The sequence below is a fragment of the Stomoxys calcitrans genome, chromosome 2 (genome assembly GCF_963082655.1).
Source record: "Stomoxys calcitrans chromosome 2, idStoCalc2.1, whole genome shotgun sequence".
Lineage (NCBI taxonomy): Eukaryota > Metazoa > Arthropoda > Insecta > Diptera > Muscidae > Stomoxys > Stomoxys calcitrans.
The window spans coordinates 32,757,375-32,774,665 of NC_081553.1; the positions used below are offsets into that span (position 1 = coordinate 32,757,375).

Here is a 17,291-nt window from a genome sequence, read left to right on the forward strand (position 1 = left end):
GAGTTGGAATTGAAACGTCAAGCTGAAATCAAGTCGCAGAAGCCAAAGAGAAATATGAAATTTGATGTAAAACAATAAGCGTAATAAAAATAAGCAAAAGCGTGCTAAGTCCGGCAGGGCCGAATCTTATATACCCTCCACCATGGATCGCATTTGTCGAGTTCTTTTCCCGGCATCCCTTTTTGGGCAAAAAAAGGATAAAAGAAAAGATTTGCTCTGCTATTAGAGCGGTATCAAGATATGGTGCGGTTCGAACCACAATAAAATAATATTGGGTTGCCCAAAAAGTAATTGCGGATTTTTTAAAAGAAAGTAAATGCATTTTTAATAAAACTTAGAATGAACTTTAATCAAGTATACTTTTTTTAAACTTTTTTACTAAAGCAAGCTAAAAGTAACAGCTGATAACTGACAGAACAAAGAATGCAATTACAGAGTCACAAGCTGTGAAAAAATTTATCAACGCCGACTATATGAAAAATCCGCAATTACTTTTTGGGCAACCCAATATGTTGGAGACCTGTGTAAAATGTCAGCCAATTTGAATAAGAATTGCACCCTTTGGGGGCTCAAGAAGTAAAATAGAAAGATCGATTTATGTGGGAGCTGTATTAGGCTGTAGACAGATTCAGACCATAATAAACACGTATGTTGATGGTCATGAGAGGATCCGTCGTACAACATTTCAGGCAAATCGGATAATAATTGCGACCTCTAGAGGCTCCAGAAGTCAAGATCCCAGATCGGTTTACATGGCAGCTGTATCGGGTTATGAACCGATTTGAACCTTATTTGGCACAGTTGTCGAAAGTCATATTAAAATACGTCATGCAAAATGTCAGCCAAATCGGAGAGGAATTGCGCCCTCTAGAGGCTCAAGAAGTCAAAACCCAAGATCGGTTTATATGGCAGCTGTATCAGGATATGAACCGATTTGCCACAGTTGATGGATATCATAACAAAATACTTTGTGCAAATTTTCATTTCAATCAGATAAGAATTGCTCCCTCTAGAAGTCAAGATTCAAGATCGGTTTATATGGCAGCTATATCAGGTTATGGACCGATTTGAACCTTTTTTAGCACAGTTGTTGGAAGTCATAACGAAACATGTCGTGCAAAATTTCATTTCAATCGGATAAGAATTGCGCCCTCTAGAGGCTCAAGAAGTCAAGACCCAAGATCGGTTTATATGGCAGCTATATCAGGTTATTGACCGATTTGAACCATATTTAACACAGTTGTTGGAAGGCACAACAAACCACGTTGTGCAAAATTTCATTCAAATCGGATAAGAATTGCGCCCTCTAGAGGCCCAAGAAGTCAAGACCAAAGATCGGTCTATAGGGCAGCTATATCAGGTTATGAACCGATTTGAACCATACTTAGCACAGTTGTTGGAAGTCATAGCGAAACACGTCGAGCAAAATTTCATTCCAATTGGATAAGAATTGTGACCTCTAGAGGCTTAAGAAGTCAAGACCCAAGATCGGTTAATAGGGCAGCCATATCAGGTTAAGGACCGATATGGGCCATTTACAATCCCAACCGACTTACACTAATAAAATGTATTTGTGGAAAATTTCAAGCAGCTAGATTTACTCCTTCGAAAGTTAGAGTGCTTTCGACAGACGGACGGACGATCAAGAATGTATATACTTTATGGGGTCTCAGACGAATATTGTGAGTAGTTACAAACAGAATGACGAAATTAGTATACCCCCATCCTATGGTGGAGGTTGTAGAAACAGAAACATACGGAATAAAGCCAAAATAAACTGAGTGTTATTCAATGTTTTTAATAGTTAAAAAAAATGTTATTTAAAAAAGTAAAATACTGAAATCATTTCTTGTCTATTTAGATTTTCTTAGTGGTTACATTGGCCATTGTTGCAGGAGTATTGGCCGATACAAAAGTTCTACATAATGTGCAGTGAGTTGAATTTGAATAAAAGTTTAAACTGAATAAAACAAAATTGAAAAAATGTTTTTCCATTGCTTTTAACATTGCAGATGGCAATTTAATGCGCAATGAAAAAATCTCTGTTAAAAATGCCGATACTCCAGATGAAGAACTGGTCATTGATGGTTCCTACAGTCATCGTTACGAGCCAGTTCCTGGCCAAAATACTCCCTACACTAATGTAGTCATCTATGTGGCTGACAAAGATGGTTATCATGTGAAATATACCTTACAAGCTGCTCCTCCAATTGCTTTTCTTAATCCATCGACACTGAAAATCTAACCCGTTAAATGAAGCAGTAAAATGGAAATGGTTAGGAGAAATGGTAAACCACAAAAAATAAATTAAGAAACTAACAAATGAATTTATAAATAAAAGTTGAAACACAAAATTTCTAAAGAAGAATAATAAACAATGAAAATTTCTATTGCCTCATCTATAAGATTGGTTTTTGAAACTGCGTTTAACTTTGGATATCCACCACCCCGGGTATATATGTAAACCACCTTTCGTCAAAATCCGGTGACAAATGCATACATTATGCCCCATAGCAGCTATTACGAAATATGTTCCGATTTGGAACAAATACTAATAAGTACAAGTCATTGTTCAATTGTGTATAACAAAATATTGGTCTTTTTAGTAGCTATATCTAAAAATAAAGCGATCTGAACCATATACGACAAGGATGTCGAAAAGCTTCACATAACACAGTCACTGTCAAATTTCAGTGAAATCGGATTATAAATGCGCCTTTCATGGGACCAAGACTTTAAATCGGGATATCAGTCTATATAGCAGCTATATCCAAATCTGGACCTATTTGGGCCAAGATTCAGAAATATTTCGAAGAGCCTAACACAACTCACTGTCCCAAAATTTCGGCGAAATCGAAAAATAAATGTGCCTTTCATGGCCCCAAAACCTTAAATCTAGATATCGGTCTATATGGTAGCTATATCCAAATGTGGACCGATCTGGGCCAAATTGAGGAAGAATGTCGAAGGGCCTCACACAACTCACTGTCTCAAATTTCAGCAAAATTGGATAATATATGAGACTTCTATGGGCCTAAGACCCCAAATCGTCGGATGGGTCAACATGGCAGCTATATTCAAATCTGAACCGATCTGGGCCAAATTGAGGTAGAATGTCGAAGGGCCTAACACAACTCACTGTCTCGAATTTCAGCAAAATTGGATAATATATGGGACTTTTGTGGGCCTAAGACCCTAAATCGGCGGATGGGTCTATATGGCAGCTATATCCAAATCTGGACCGATCTGGGCCACACTGAAAAAGAATGTCGAAGGGCTTTATTTTCTGAACGTTGAAAAAAATATATTTTTATACCCTCCACCATAAGATGGGGGGTATACTAATTTCGTCATTCTGTTTGTAACTACTCGAAATATTCGTCTGAGACCCCATAAAGTATATATATTCTTGATCGTCGCGACATTTTATGTCGATCTAGCCATGTCCGTCCGTCTGTCCGTCCGTCCGTCCGTCCGTCCGTCTGTCTGTCGAAAGCACGCTAACTTCCGAAGGAGTAAAGCTAGCCGCTTGAAATTTTGCACAAATACTTCTTATTAGTGTAGGTCGGTTGGTATTGTAAATGGGCCATATCGGTCCATGTTTTGATATAGCTGCCATATAAACCGATCTTGGGTCTTGACTTCTTGAGCCTCTAGAGTGCGCAATTCTTATCCGATTGGAATGAAATTTTGCACGACGTGTTTTTCTATGATGTCCAACAACTGTGCCAAGTATAGTTCAAATCGGTCCATAACCTGATATAGCTGCCATATAAACCGATCTTGGGTCTTGACTTCTTGAGCCTCTAGCGTGCGCAATTCTTACCCGATCAGAATGAAATTTTGCACGACGTGTTTTGTTATGATATCCAACAACTGTGCCAAGTATGGTTCAAATCGGTCCATAACCTGATATAGCTGCCATATAAACCGATCTTGGGTCTTGACTTCTTGAGCCTCTAGAGTGCGCAATTCTTACCCGATCAGAATGAAATTTTGCACGACGTGTTTTGTTATGATATCCAACAACTGTGCCTAGTATCGTTTTAATCGGTCAATAACCTGATATAGCTGCCATATAAACCGATCTTGGGTCTTGACTTCTTGAGCCTCTAGAGGGCACAATTCTTAACCGATTGGAATGGAATTTCGCACGACGTGTTTTGTTATGATATCCAACAACTGTGTCAAGTATGGTTTAAATCGGTCCATAACCTGATATAGCTGCCATATAAACCGATCTTGGGTCTTGACTTCTTGAGCCTCTGGAGTGCGCAATTCTTACCCGATCAGAATGAAATTTTGCACGACGTGTTTTGTTATGATATCCAACAACTGTGCCAAGTATGGTCCAAATCGGTCCATAACCTGATATAGCTGCCATATAAACCGATCTTGGGTCTTGACTTCTTGAGCCTCTAAATGAATTTTTGCACGAAGTATTTGGTTATGATATCCAACAACTGTGCCAAGTATGGTTGAAATCGGTCCATAACCTGATATAGCTGTCATATAAACAGATCTGGGGATTTGACTTCTTGAGCTTCTAGAGGGCGCAATTCTTATCCGACTTGGCTGAAATTTTGCATGACGTATTTTATTTTTACTTTCAACAACTGTGTCAAATAAGGTTCAAATCGGTTCATAACCTGATATAGCTGCCATATAAACCGATCTGGGATCTTGACTTCTTGACCCCTAGAGGTCGCAATTATTATCCGATATGCCTGAAATTTTGTACGACGGATCCTCTCATGACCATCAACAAACGTGTTTTTTATGGTCTGAATCGGTCTATAGCCCGATACAGATCCCATATAAATCGTTCTCTCTATTTTACTTCGTGTGCCCCAATGGGCGCAATTCTTATACGAATTGGCTGAAATTTTACACAGGTCTCCAACATATAATTTAATTGTGGTCCGAACCGGACCATATCTTGATATCGTTTTAATAGCAGAGTAACTCTTTTCTTATATCCTTTTTTGCCTAAGAAGAGATGCCGGAAAAAGGACTCGACAAATGCAATCCATGGTGGAGGGTATATAAGATTCGGCCCGGCCGAACTTAGCACGCTTTTACTTGTTCCTTCCTATCTTGGCAGGGCAGGGCAGCATTCATATGCTCTTCTCAGGCGTTCTAGGATTAGCATGTATCTACCAATCTTTTGTTTAACCATAGGTAAAAGAATTTTATACGAATTTTGTGGCTAACCATACGAACACCGAGGTATATCTGGAGACAAGGCATCATAGACTTAGACTGACCACGAAACCACAGCCATATCTAGTACAGTGACTGCTGTTGTACAACGCATCTGCTTTCGGTGTATTTTGGAGCATCTTGAAGCAAAGAAAAAATCTAAAAACTTAACCTTGGTTACCTTACAAGTTTTGCTTATAAATTAATGAATAGAATTTCCAAAAACAACTACCAAGAAACTTTGATTAAAAACAAATTGAATGAGACAGCTCAGTTACACTAACAAAAAATATTAATATTTTATATGTAAATATTAATAGTTGAAGAACATCTTTCAAGGCCAATTAGTCATAATTAGTTTTGTTTGTTTATCCGGCGATCGATATGGGACATCGGCACTTAGCTGCAAAACAATAGAAAAGAAGATAAAAATTCTCCCATGACCGGTTTGACTAGATTTTTATTTAAAGCTAAAACAAAAAAAACAAAAACTTCTTAACTTGAATCAAAATTTATAGTTTAAAAATCGTTTTAGTTGGAATTGAAACGTCAAGCTGTTATCAAGTCGCAGAAGCCAAAGAGAAATATGAAAATTGAAGTAAAACAACAAGCGTAGTTAAAAAAAATAAAAATCAGTAACAAGTGGAAGAATGCCAAAATAAACTGAGTGTTATTCAATGTTCTTAATAGTTTAAAAACTAAAAAGTAAAAGCGTGCTAAGTTCGGCCGGGCCGAATCTTATATACCCTCCACCATGGATCGCATTTGTCGAGTACTTCTCCCAGCATCTCTTCTTAGGCAAAACAAGGATAAAAGGAAAAATTTGCTCTGCTTTTACAGCGATATCAAGATATGGTCCGGCTTGGATCACAATAATATTATATGTTGGAGATCTGTGTAAAATTTCAGCCAATTCGAATAAGAATTGCGCCCTTCGGGGGTTCAAGAAGTAAAATAGAGAGATTGATTTATATGGGAGCTGTATCAGGCTATAGACCGATTCAGACCATAATAAATACGTATATTGATGGTCATGTGAGGATCCGTCGTACAAAATTTCGGTCAAATCGGATAATAATTTCGCCCTCTAGAGGCTCAAGAAGTCAAGACCCAAGAACGGTTTATAGGGCAGCTATATCAGGTTATTGACCGATTTTAACCATACTTAGTACAGTTGTTGGATATCATAACAAAACACATCGTGCAAAATTTCATTCCAATCGGATAAGAATTGCGCCCTCTAGAGGCTCATGAAGTCAAGACCCAAGATCGGTTTATATGACAGCTATATCAGGTTATAGACCGATTTGAACCATACTTAACACAGTTGTTGGAAGTCATAACGAAACACGTCACGCAAAATTTCATTCCAATCGGATAAGAATTGCGCCCTCTAGAGACTCAAGAAGTCAAGGTCCCAGATCGGTTTATATGACAGCTATTTCAGGTTATTGACCGATTTGAACCTAACTTAGCACAGTTGTTGAAAGTCATAACGAAACACCTCATGCAAATTTCAGCTAAATCGGATACGAATTGCGCGCACTATTGGCTCAAGAAGTCAAGACCCAAGATCGGTTTATATGACAGCTATATCAAGTAGTTGACCGATTTTAACCTAATTTAGCACAGTTATTGGAAGTCATAACGAAACACCTCATGCTGTTGTTGGATATCATAACAAAACTCGTTGTGATAAATTTCAGCTAAATCGGATAAGAGGCTCAATAATTCAAGACCCAAGATCGGTTTATAGGGCAGCTATATCAGGTTATTGACCGATTTGAACCATATTTAGCACAGTTGATGGATATTATAACAAAACACATCGTGCAAAATTTAATTCCAATCGGATAAGAATTGCGCCCTCTAGAGGCTCAAGGAATCAAGACCCATGATCGGTTTATAGGGCAGCTATATCAGATTATGGACCGATTTGAACCTTATTTAGCACAGTTGTTGAAAGTCATAACGAAACACGTTGTGCAAAATTTTATTCCAATTCAAGACACAAGATCGGTTTATTTGGCAGCTATATCAGGTTATTGATCGATTTGAACCATACTTAACACAGTTGTTGGAAGTCTTAACGAAACACGTTGTGTAAAATTTCATTCCAATTGGATAAAAATTGCGCCCTCTAGAGGCTCAATAAGTCAAAATCCCAGATCGGTTTATATGGCAGCTATATCAGGTTATTGACCGATTTGAACCATACTTAACACAGTTGTTGAAAGTCATAACGAAACACGTTGTGCAAAATTTTATTCCAATTCAAGACACAAGATCGGTTTATATGGCAGTTTTATCTGGTTATGAACCGATTGGAACCATACTTGGCACAGTTGTTTGAAATGATTTCAAAACACTACGTGCAAAATTTCAGTCAAATCGGAAGAGAATAGGGCCCTCTAGAGGCTCAAGAAGTCAAGACCCAAGACCGGTTTATATGGCAGCTATATCAGGCTATGGACCGATTAGGACCATACTGCTCACAGTTGTTGGAAGTGATATCAAAATACTATGTGGAAAATTTCAGTCAAATCGGACGAGAGTTGACTTAAGAAGTCAAGACCCCAGATCGGTTTATATGGCAGCTATATCAAAACATGGACCGATATGGCCCATTTACAATCCCAACCGAGCTACAGTAATAAGAAGTATTTGTGCAAAATTTCAAGCTGCTAGCTTTACTCCTTCGAAAGTTAGCGTGCTTTCGGCAGACAGACAGACGGACGGACAGACGGACGGACATGGCTAGATCGACATAAAATGCCACGACGATCAAGAATATATACTTTATGGGGTCTCAGACGAATATTGTGAGTAGTTACAAACATCCTATGGTGGAGGGTATAAAAATGTTATTTAAAAAAGTAGAATACTGAAATAATTTCTTGTCTATTTAGATTTTCTTAGTGGTTACATTGGCCATTGTTGCAGGAGTATTGGCCGATACAAAAGTTCTACATAATGTGCAGTGAGTTGAATTTGAATAAAAGTTTAAACTGAATAAAACAAAATTAAAAAAATGTTTTTCCATCGCTTTTAGCATTGCAGATGGCAATTTAGTGCGCAATGAAAAAATCTCTGTTAACAATGCCGATACTCCAGATGAAGAACTGGTCATTGATGGTTCCTACAGTCATCGTTACGAACCAGTTCCTGGCCAAAATACTCCCTACACTATTGTTGTCATCTATGTGGCTGACAAAGATGGTAATCGTGTGAAATATACCATACAGGTTGCTCCTCCAGTTTTATCTCTTAATCCATCGACACTGAAAAGTCTAAGCGGTTAAGTGAAGCAGTAAAATAGAAATGGTTAACCACAAAAAATAAGTTAAGAAATCAACGAATACAACATATTTATAAAAGATGAAACACAACAGAATAATAAAAAAATTTAGACAAAAATTTCGGCATATATATTAATATTTGTATGTAAAAACAAATAAACGGGCATTAAGTTTGGCCGCACCGAACTTTGGATACCCACCACCTTTGATATATATGTAAACCCCTTTCGTCGCAATACGGTGAAAATTTGATAACTTAAGCACCCAAATTCGACACGGATAATAAATATAATAAATATAAGTCACTGTTCAATTTTGTAGAACAAAATATTGGTCTATTCGGCAGCTATATCCAATTTTAAACCGATCTGAACCATATAGGACACAGATGTTGATAAGCCTAACATAAGTCACTGCGTGAAATTTCAACGAAATGCGCCCTTTAAAAAATTTATAGAAACAAGACTTTAAATCGAGAAATCTTTCTATATGACACCTCTAACCAAATCTGGACCCAATTTGGATCTAATTAAAGAATGGTATAATAATCATTCTATTTTATTATAACTCCATTACTATTTACATCTGTGGTTATATCTTAATAGTGGCTGATCTCGATCATACTTTATTCAGATCCCGAGAACTCATATAAAAGTAACGTTTACAGAAAATAAATCTACATTTTATGGGATTAAAACCCTAAATTGGTACTTTGTAGGGTCGGAAATTGATATTTCGATGTGTTGCAAACGGAATGACTAAATGAATATACCCCCTATCCAATAATATACCCCCCTATCCAGAATATAAAAATATCACTCTTTCCAGATAAAAAACAGAATTTGAACTAAGAAATCTTGAGTATGGAAATTATATGCAGAATGTTTAATGAGTATCTTCTAAACTCTTGTTTTCGTGAAAGACAGATCTTATCACTTTGTGGAATTGCCTCATTCTATTGCCTCATCTATAAGATTGTTTTTTGAAACTGTGTTTAATTTCTTTTAGTGTATACAGAATTAAAAATTCATGGAGCGAGTTCATTTGGAGACCAGATTAGACTATTTTGATAAGAAAAAGATGTAGATAAGAAAGTAAGAAAAAGATGTGAATCCCCATATCAGATATATGTTTGAAGAGTTATAATAAGATAGTATAGAGTATGAGCATCCTAGGAAAAGAGTCGATTCATGTCCAACTTAATGTTTACTTGGTGGGCGCCAACAAATTTTCCTACGCACACATAATTGAGTGTAGGATTCCTTGGTACCCCATGTCGGAAAAATCACGACTTATTTACAAATTTAGGAAAACCTCCCAGTGATACGTATCTTGCAGACTTACCATATCACCCCAATCCGTGAATAACCACCTCCCCGAGTTGGTAAGCATGAGCCTCTGTTGACTGGATATAAACAAAGCAAGTGCTTCTATCATTTCATCCTCTTGAAGACAGATTTTACAGTAACCATTATACCGATTTCCCATATGCGCACCATATAACCTAGTAAACAGTATCCGGTAAGTGTTTGGCGATCTCTAATCAAACGCTAGACACTTGGCCCTGAAAAATATCAGCATCGTGCTCTTCTGTCAAATACCATTTATTTAAACCCCATATTGCCATTGGTTTTGAGGGGAGTTTATAGGATGAGGCGTCCCCCAAACACATGGCCCCAAAATAGGTTATCAAATTGGTTTTCTAATCTCAAATACCTTTCCATTGAACCACACATTGGCATAATCGAAATATGTTTACCCTTTGGGGGGTGTTTTGGAGTAGGGGTGATGCCTTAAATCCATGGTCCTACATTTGGATATCGAATTCGTATTCTACTCCCAAATACCTTTATTTATGCCCCATATTGCGATAGCCAGTAAAAAAATTGCTATGTGGGGTATTTTGGGAAAGGGGTAGATCCCCAGAAAATTGGTTCCGAAAGTGGGTATCAATTCATGCTCTACCCCCAATTCCTTTCATTTAAGCCCCACATTGACTTGGTCGGTAAATATGCCCGATTTAGGGGTGTATTGGGGAGTGGGGTGGTCCCACAATTACTAAGCTCTGAAAATATATCAGCAACGTGCTCTATTCTCATATATTTGAACCCCCTATTGCCATTGGCATCAAATTTGAATATCAAATTCTTTTTCTCAAATACCATTCACTTAAACCCCTTATTGATAAAGCCAACAAATATATCCGGTTTGGGGTATGGGCCCTAAAAACTATGAATATCGAGTGTCTTGAAGACCCAAATTGTCTTAGTGAGCAAAGACGTCATACTTGGGGGTTGTTATGGCGGTGGAATGTACTCTAGACAGTTGGTTGATGTCAGATTCATGATCTACTCCCAATTACCCTTCATTTGATCCCAAGTTTTCCATAGTCGGCAAACATGACCGGTTTGTGGGGTCTTTTGGGGGATGGGGCGGCCGTTCAGTGACTTCGCTTTGAAAATATATATCAGATTCGTGTTATACTCTAAAATACTTCTCATTTGCAATGGTCAGTAAATACTTCCCATTTGGGTGGTGTTATGGAGGTGGGGTGGCCCCATAAACACTTTTCCCAAACATTGATATCAGATTCGTGCTTTACATCCAAAAACCTTTCATTATAGCCCCATAATGCTTTGTCCCCAATTTGGATATCAGATTCGTATTTTACTCGCACATACCTTTCATTTGAGTCCCATATTGCCATGGTCGGTATATATGTCCGATTTAGGGGGGTTTTGGGGGTTAGGGTGGTCCCTCAAACACTTGGTCCGACAATTGGATATCAGATAAGTTTTCAAATCTTAAATACCTTTCATTTGAGTCCCATATTGTCGTAATTGGTGTGTATATATATTTGGTAGGTTTTGGGGTGGGACCCCCCCCCCCCTCCTAGGTACCCCATCCGAAATTTAGGTACCAAATTTTTGTTTGTAGGTTACTATAAGAGAGCCCACAAAATTTGGCTTCAATCGCACTACCAATCACCGAGATCTGGCGTTCTGAAAATTAGGGTAAGGGGGAGGGTCCGCTCCCCCTTTAGATATCAAAAAATGTAGTATTCTATTTTTACCATGGGATCATTATGCGCCATAAGTGATAATTTCAAGAAAACCGGTTATTTGTGCACATGCCCCGACGGAAGACAAGGACGAGCAGACCAAAGAAATTGTCTACGAGCGCCCGGAGACAGAATATGACCACTGCCCCGCCCATGATATTAAAATCGTTCTGCGAGATTTTAATGCGAAAATGGGGAAGGAAGACATCTTTGGTCCAAAAGTCGGAAAGTTTAGCCCCCACGAGATAACATTCGACAATAGGTTAAGGCTGATAGATTTTGCCGCGGCAAAAATCATGGCAGTTAGTAGCACCAGATTTCAACATAAAAATATTCACAAAGCCATATGGCTGTCACCCGATTAAAACACGAGGATTGATCACATTGTTATAGATGGAAGGCATTCATCCAGCTTGTTAGATGTATGATCGATCCCTGGAGCGAATATTGATTCAGATCATTACCTTGTTGCAGCAAAGGTTCGCACCCGTTTGAACATGGTGAGGAAAGTACGATGTGACACTGCACGGAAGCTGGACATTGAAAAACTGCAAACACCATCTGATAACGGTCTATTCCATTCATTTGACTCAACTGTTTGATGAAAGCACTTCTAGTTTCGATGATATAATGGTATAGTGGCAAACCATTGCCCACTCTATGGACCATGCAGCGAAATCGGTACTTGAGTACCAGAAGCCGCCCAAAGAAATCCATGGTACGAACAAGATAGTCGAAGTGCTACTGAAGTCAAGAATGTGGCATACAGAGCAGAGAATTCGAATAATAAATGCGTCTTTTATGTGGCCAAGACTTTAAATCGGCAGATCGGTATATACGGGGGCTATATCAAGATATAGTCCGATATAGACCATCTTCGTAAAAAAGAATTTGTGCAAAGTTTCAGCTCTATTTTTAAAGATTGTAGCGTGATTTCAACAGACAGACGGACATGGCTAGATCGTTTTAAATTTACACAACGACAAGATTATATTTACTTTATAGGGTCGAAAATAGATATTTCGATGTGTTACAAACGAAATGACAAAATGAATATATCCTCATCCTTCGGTGGTTGGTATAAAAAGGAAATGGAAAGACGTGAGTGTAAGCGAATTGAGATTTTCAGGAGTCTGAATGAAGTCTCGAAATTTTACCAAAGAATCAAACATAAAATTGATAGTGCTTATGCAGAGGCAAAGAGTGAAATCGGCCAACTGATACAGATAGGGCTTGGAATATAAAAAGAACATTTTTGCCAGCTGCTAGTATCCAACAATGACAGTGAAGTGGATACCACAGAACAAATCCCTAATGATGGTATAGAATGTTTGCCTTCTAGTCAGATTGAAGTCAAAGTAGCAGTGATCCAGCTGAAGAACAACAAGGCAGCAGGAGCCGATGGGTTGTCCGCTGTACTATTTAAAACAGGCACACATTAACAAGGCGTATCCATTAGTATTCATGAGATGTTCCAAACTCTGCAGCGGCGATGTTTGAATGCATACTCTTGTCAAACCTTTATATAGTAAGAGGAACCTCATGTGATTGCAAATCTTAAAAGAGAAGGACTAAGAAAAAGAATATTCAGTTCAACTATGGTCCGAAATGAACCATATCTTGATATTGTGCCAATAACATAGCAATTCTTCTCTTTTATCCTTTGTTTGCCTAAAAAGAGATACCGTGGCAAAGAACTCGACATATGCGATCCATGGTGGAGGGTATATAAGATTCGGCCCGGCTGAACTTAGCACGCTCTTACTTGTTTTTCATTAGAGTGAAGCGGTAAAACATCAGAGGATCAAATTTAATTTTAACCTCAACACATAGACAAGCAATTGATTATATCTCTATATTGCAATTTTCTCAGAAATTATTTCTAATCGTAGATCATGTAAAAAGACCAACAACACAAACATTGACTTTTGTCTCTATTATTATTTATTGGAATTTCATTTTATTAAGTTTAGATGAAAAGTCAATTAACATTGTCATTATTTAATCAGTTGGAATTAATGGCCTTTGAAAAAAGGCAAGCAATTACTTTTGCATTATTGATCTCTAGGCTTAGAACATATGAAACAAATAAAAGAGAAAACCACAAAAGCCATAGCAAACAAACTCATTGATCTTTTCAATTCATTCATTCATGGCAAAAAATAACTCAAAACGTACCTCCCCAAACAAGATAACAACAAGAAATAAAGGGTGATTTTTTTGAGGTTAGGATTTTCATGCATTAGTATTTGACAGATCACGTGGGATTTCAGACATGGTGTCAAAGAGAAAGATGCTCAGTATGCTTTGACATTTCATCATGAATAGACTTACTAACGAGCAACGCTTGCAAATCATTGAATTTTATTACCAAAATCAGTGTTCGGTTCGAAATGTGTTCATTCACCGTAACGTTGCGTCCAACAGCATCTTTGAAAAAATACGGTCCAATGATTCCACCAGCGTACAAACCACACCAAACAGTGCATTTTTCGGGATGCATGGGCAGTTCTTGAACGGCTTCTGGTTGCTCTTCACTCCAAATGCGGCAATTTTGCTTATTTACGTAGCCATTCAACCAGAAATGAGCCTCATCGCTGAACGGTGAATGAACACATTTCGAACCGAACACTGATTTTGGTAATAAAATTCAATGATTTGCAAGCGTTGCTCGTTAGTAAGTCTATTCATGATGAAATGTCAAAGCATACTGAGCATCTTTCTCTTTGACACCATGTCTGAAATCCCACGTGATCTGTCAAATACTAATGCATGAAAATCCTAACCTCAAAAAAATCACCCTGTACAATAATAATGGCTACAGTAGCAATTAGCGTAGGAAATACACACATTGTTGACCGTCAATACGTATACGACTTGCCTCGAGGAAATTTTCAATTAAGTTAAGCTAAATTAAATTTTCTATTTAAAAACGCATTGTACACAAACAGACGAATGGTTGGGTGGATGGTTGGTTGGGTGGATAAAAAAAACTGCAGGAGGAAAAAAATTATTAAAAATTCGCATACAAAACCTTGAGAATAGATTACAGTCTGCTCGAAATGAAATGAAAAGATAATCACAAAACCCCGCGCCGACACATACATAATGTCAATGTCGAATTGCAATGAAATTGCTTTTACTTGGCGAAAATTATTTCTATTTTGCTGCTTTTTCATTTTTCAATATGTGGGCTAATTTACTTTCTAGCTGCCTCCAAGCATCAGCCTCAGCACACTGGCAGCAGCACAAATCTGTTTTACATTCAATAAATTGCCAAAGGCAATAATTCACTTGGGAATGCATTTATTGAGTGGGCGCTCCAACAGAATATACAACGTCATCATATTTATATAAATTTCATTTCATTTAGATTCGTTGCATGGTACAAAAAAAACATATAACTTCTAATTTGGATTTGGCAAACCAAATGCTGCTTTTCATGGCCAAAAGCATAGCAATGCACCACCCATTGCATTGGAGGCTCTAGGTGTACACTCCAAAAAATTGATGTGAGATAGAAAGTGACCTCTATATGATTTGATAATGGACAACTTCGCCTATTATTGGGTTGCCCAAAAAGTAATTGCGGATTTTTTAAAAGAAAGTAAATGCATTTCTAATAAAACTTAGAATGAACTTTAATCAAATATACTTTTTTACACTTTTTTTCTAAAGCAAGCTAAAAGTAACAGCTGATAACTGACAGAAGAAAGAATGCAATTACAGAGTCACAAGCTGTGAAAAAATTTGTCAACGCCGACGATATGAAAAATCCCCCATCGTATGGTGGTGGGTATAAAAGTCACAAAGCTTACATTTTGCTGAAATATTTTTCCTCAGTGCATCTCATTTGGTGCCCCCTTATAATGTCATAATTACCGCCTTCATATTAAGGAAGACTAAATTCATCCGTTATTGCCACCCAAGTGCAATTGTTTGCCAATTGCCAAATACGGCTTTGGCCCTGATACCCAGTTAAAGACTTAACGCCCTGAGGAATCAACTTTGAGTGCAAATAATTCAAATGCCAACAATTCCATATTTCTATATATTTTCCTTTTTTTATCGTCATCATTTGGTGGTGGGAGGATTATTTGGTAAGTGCAATAATAATAATAATAAAGGAATGCCTTTCCTCATTGATTCCATTCAATATCTATGGTGTTTATTGTTATTCGAGTGCTTGATTGTTCTAATCGATAGAAACACTTTGGATGTGCAAATTTAGATATTTTGTATTAGTTTGAATTGGTAATGTCTGACACGCGACAGAAATTTCAAAATATTTTACTGACAAGGTGTGATAATTTGCCGCTGCAATTGATATTCTAAACGCAAAGGCTTATGGAAAATAATAAAATATGGTTATTTTAATATTTCCGCAAGGGCGTTTGCTTGGGCGTTAAGATGAGATGGATTGGGGAAATTGGTGAAAATATTACGAAAACATATAAGTGGGTGACTCAAGAGGAAAGAGGAAGAGTGTCAAGCTCCACCCACCCCACCCAATCCCATGGCAGCTGTACATCCGGATTGACTCGATGGATTGCTTCTTCGGCAAGGGCTAGCGCCTCAGTGTATAACACATTGCAACAAAAACAACCACCTTGGATATATATATTAACCACCTTTCGTCATAATACGGTGAAAAACTAATCATTTATGAGCCCATAGCATCTATGTAAAGGGTGATTTTTTAAGAGCTATAGGAAAGCTTTTCAAAAACAAGTAAAAAGGTGTAAAGTTCGGCCGGGCCGAACTTTGGATACCTACCACCTCGGGAATATATGTTAACCACCTTTTATCAAAGTCCGGTGAAAATTGCATACCTTATGTCCCATAGCTGTTATATCGAAATATGTTCCGATTTGGACCAAATACTAATAAGTGCAGTATCTAAAAATAAACCGATCTGAACCACAAACGACACAGATGTCGAAAATCCTAACATAAGTCACTGTGTCAAATTTCAGTGAAATCGGATTATAAATGCGCCTTTTATGGGGTCAAGACTTTAAATCGAGATATCGACCTACATGGCAGCTATATCCAAATCTAGACCGATTTGGGCCAAGACGCAGAAAAATCTCGAAGGGCGTAAGCAAATCACTGTCCCAAATTTCAGCGAAATCGGACAATGTATGCGTCTTTTATGTGCCAAAAACCTTAAATCGAGAGATCGGTTTATATGGCAGCTGTATTCGACGTTGAAGAGCCTAACTAAACTCACTGTCTCAAATTTCAGCGACATTGAACAATAAATGCGCCTTTTATGGCCCCAAAACCTAAAACCGAGAGATCGGTCTATATGGCAGCTATATTCAAATCTGGGCCGATCTGGCCCATATTGCAGACGTATGTCAAGGGGCTGAACTTAACTCACTGTCGTAAATTTCAGCGACAGCGGACAATAATTGCGCCTTTATGGGCCCAAAACCTTAAGTCGAGAAATCGGTCTATGTGGCAGGTATATCCAAACCTAGACCGATCTGGGCCAAATTGGCTTGGGATGTCGAAGGGCCGTACACAGCTCACTGTCTCAAATTTCATCAAAATCGGATAATAAATGTGGCTTTTATGGGCTTAAGACCCTAAATCGGAGGATCAGTCTATATGGCAGCTATAACCAAATCTGGACCGATCTAAGCCAAATTGAAGGAATATATCGAAGGGAGTAACAGAACTCACCCTCCCTTTATTGGCGCAAGACCTTAAATCAAGAGAAC

General features: G+C 37.9%; 2 protein-coding genes across 4 annotated transcripts in view; one reads left to right on the forward strand and one right to left on the reverse strand.

The window, feature by feature from the left end:
- The window catches only part of LOC106095714 (xaa-Pro aminopeptidase 2), a 90,970-nt gene that overhangs the window by 48,914 nt on the left and 24,765 nt on the right, over positions 1–17,291 (reverse strand). The window lies entirely within an intron of this gene.
- Positions 5,752–8,584, forward strand: LOC106095715 (uncharacterized). The gene is made up of 3 exons (XM_013263014.2): positions 5,752–5,800; positions 8,112–8,182; positions 8,255–8,584. Exons 1-3 carry the CDS (start codon positions 5,789–5,791, stop codon positions 8,502–8,504), a joined length of 333 nt encoding a protein of 110 aa, XP_013118468.2. The 5' UTR covers positions 5,752–5,788; the 3' UTR covers positions 8,505–8,584.

Excerpts from the sequence above, each read along its gene's own strand:
- LOC106095715 (XM_013263014.2), top strand. Across the intron at positions 8,183-8,254 it reads AAAGTTCTACATAATGTGCA|CATTGCAGATGGCAATTTAG; the intron begins GTGAGTTGAATT and ends CATCGCTTTTAG.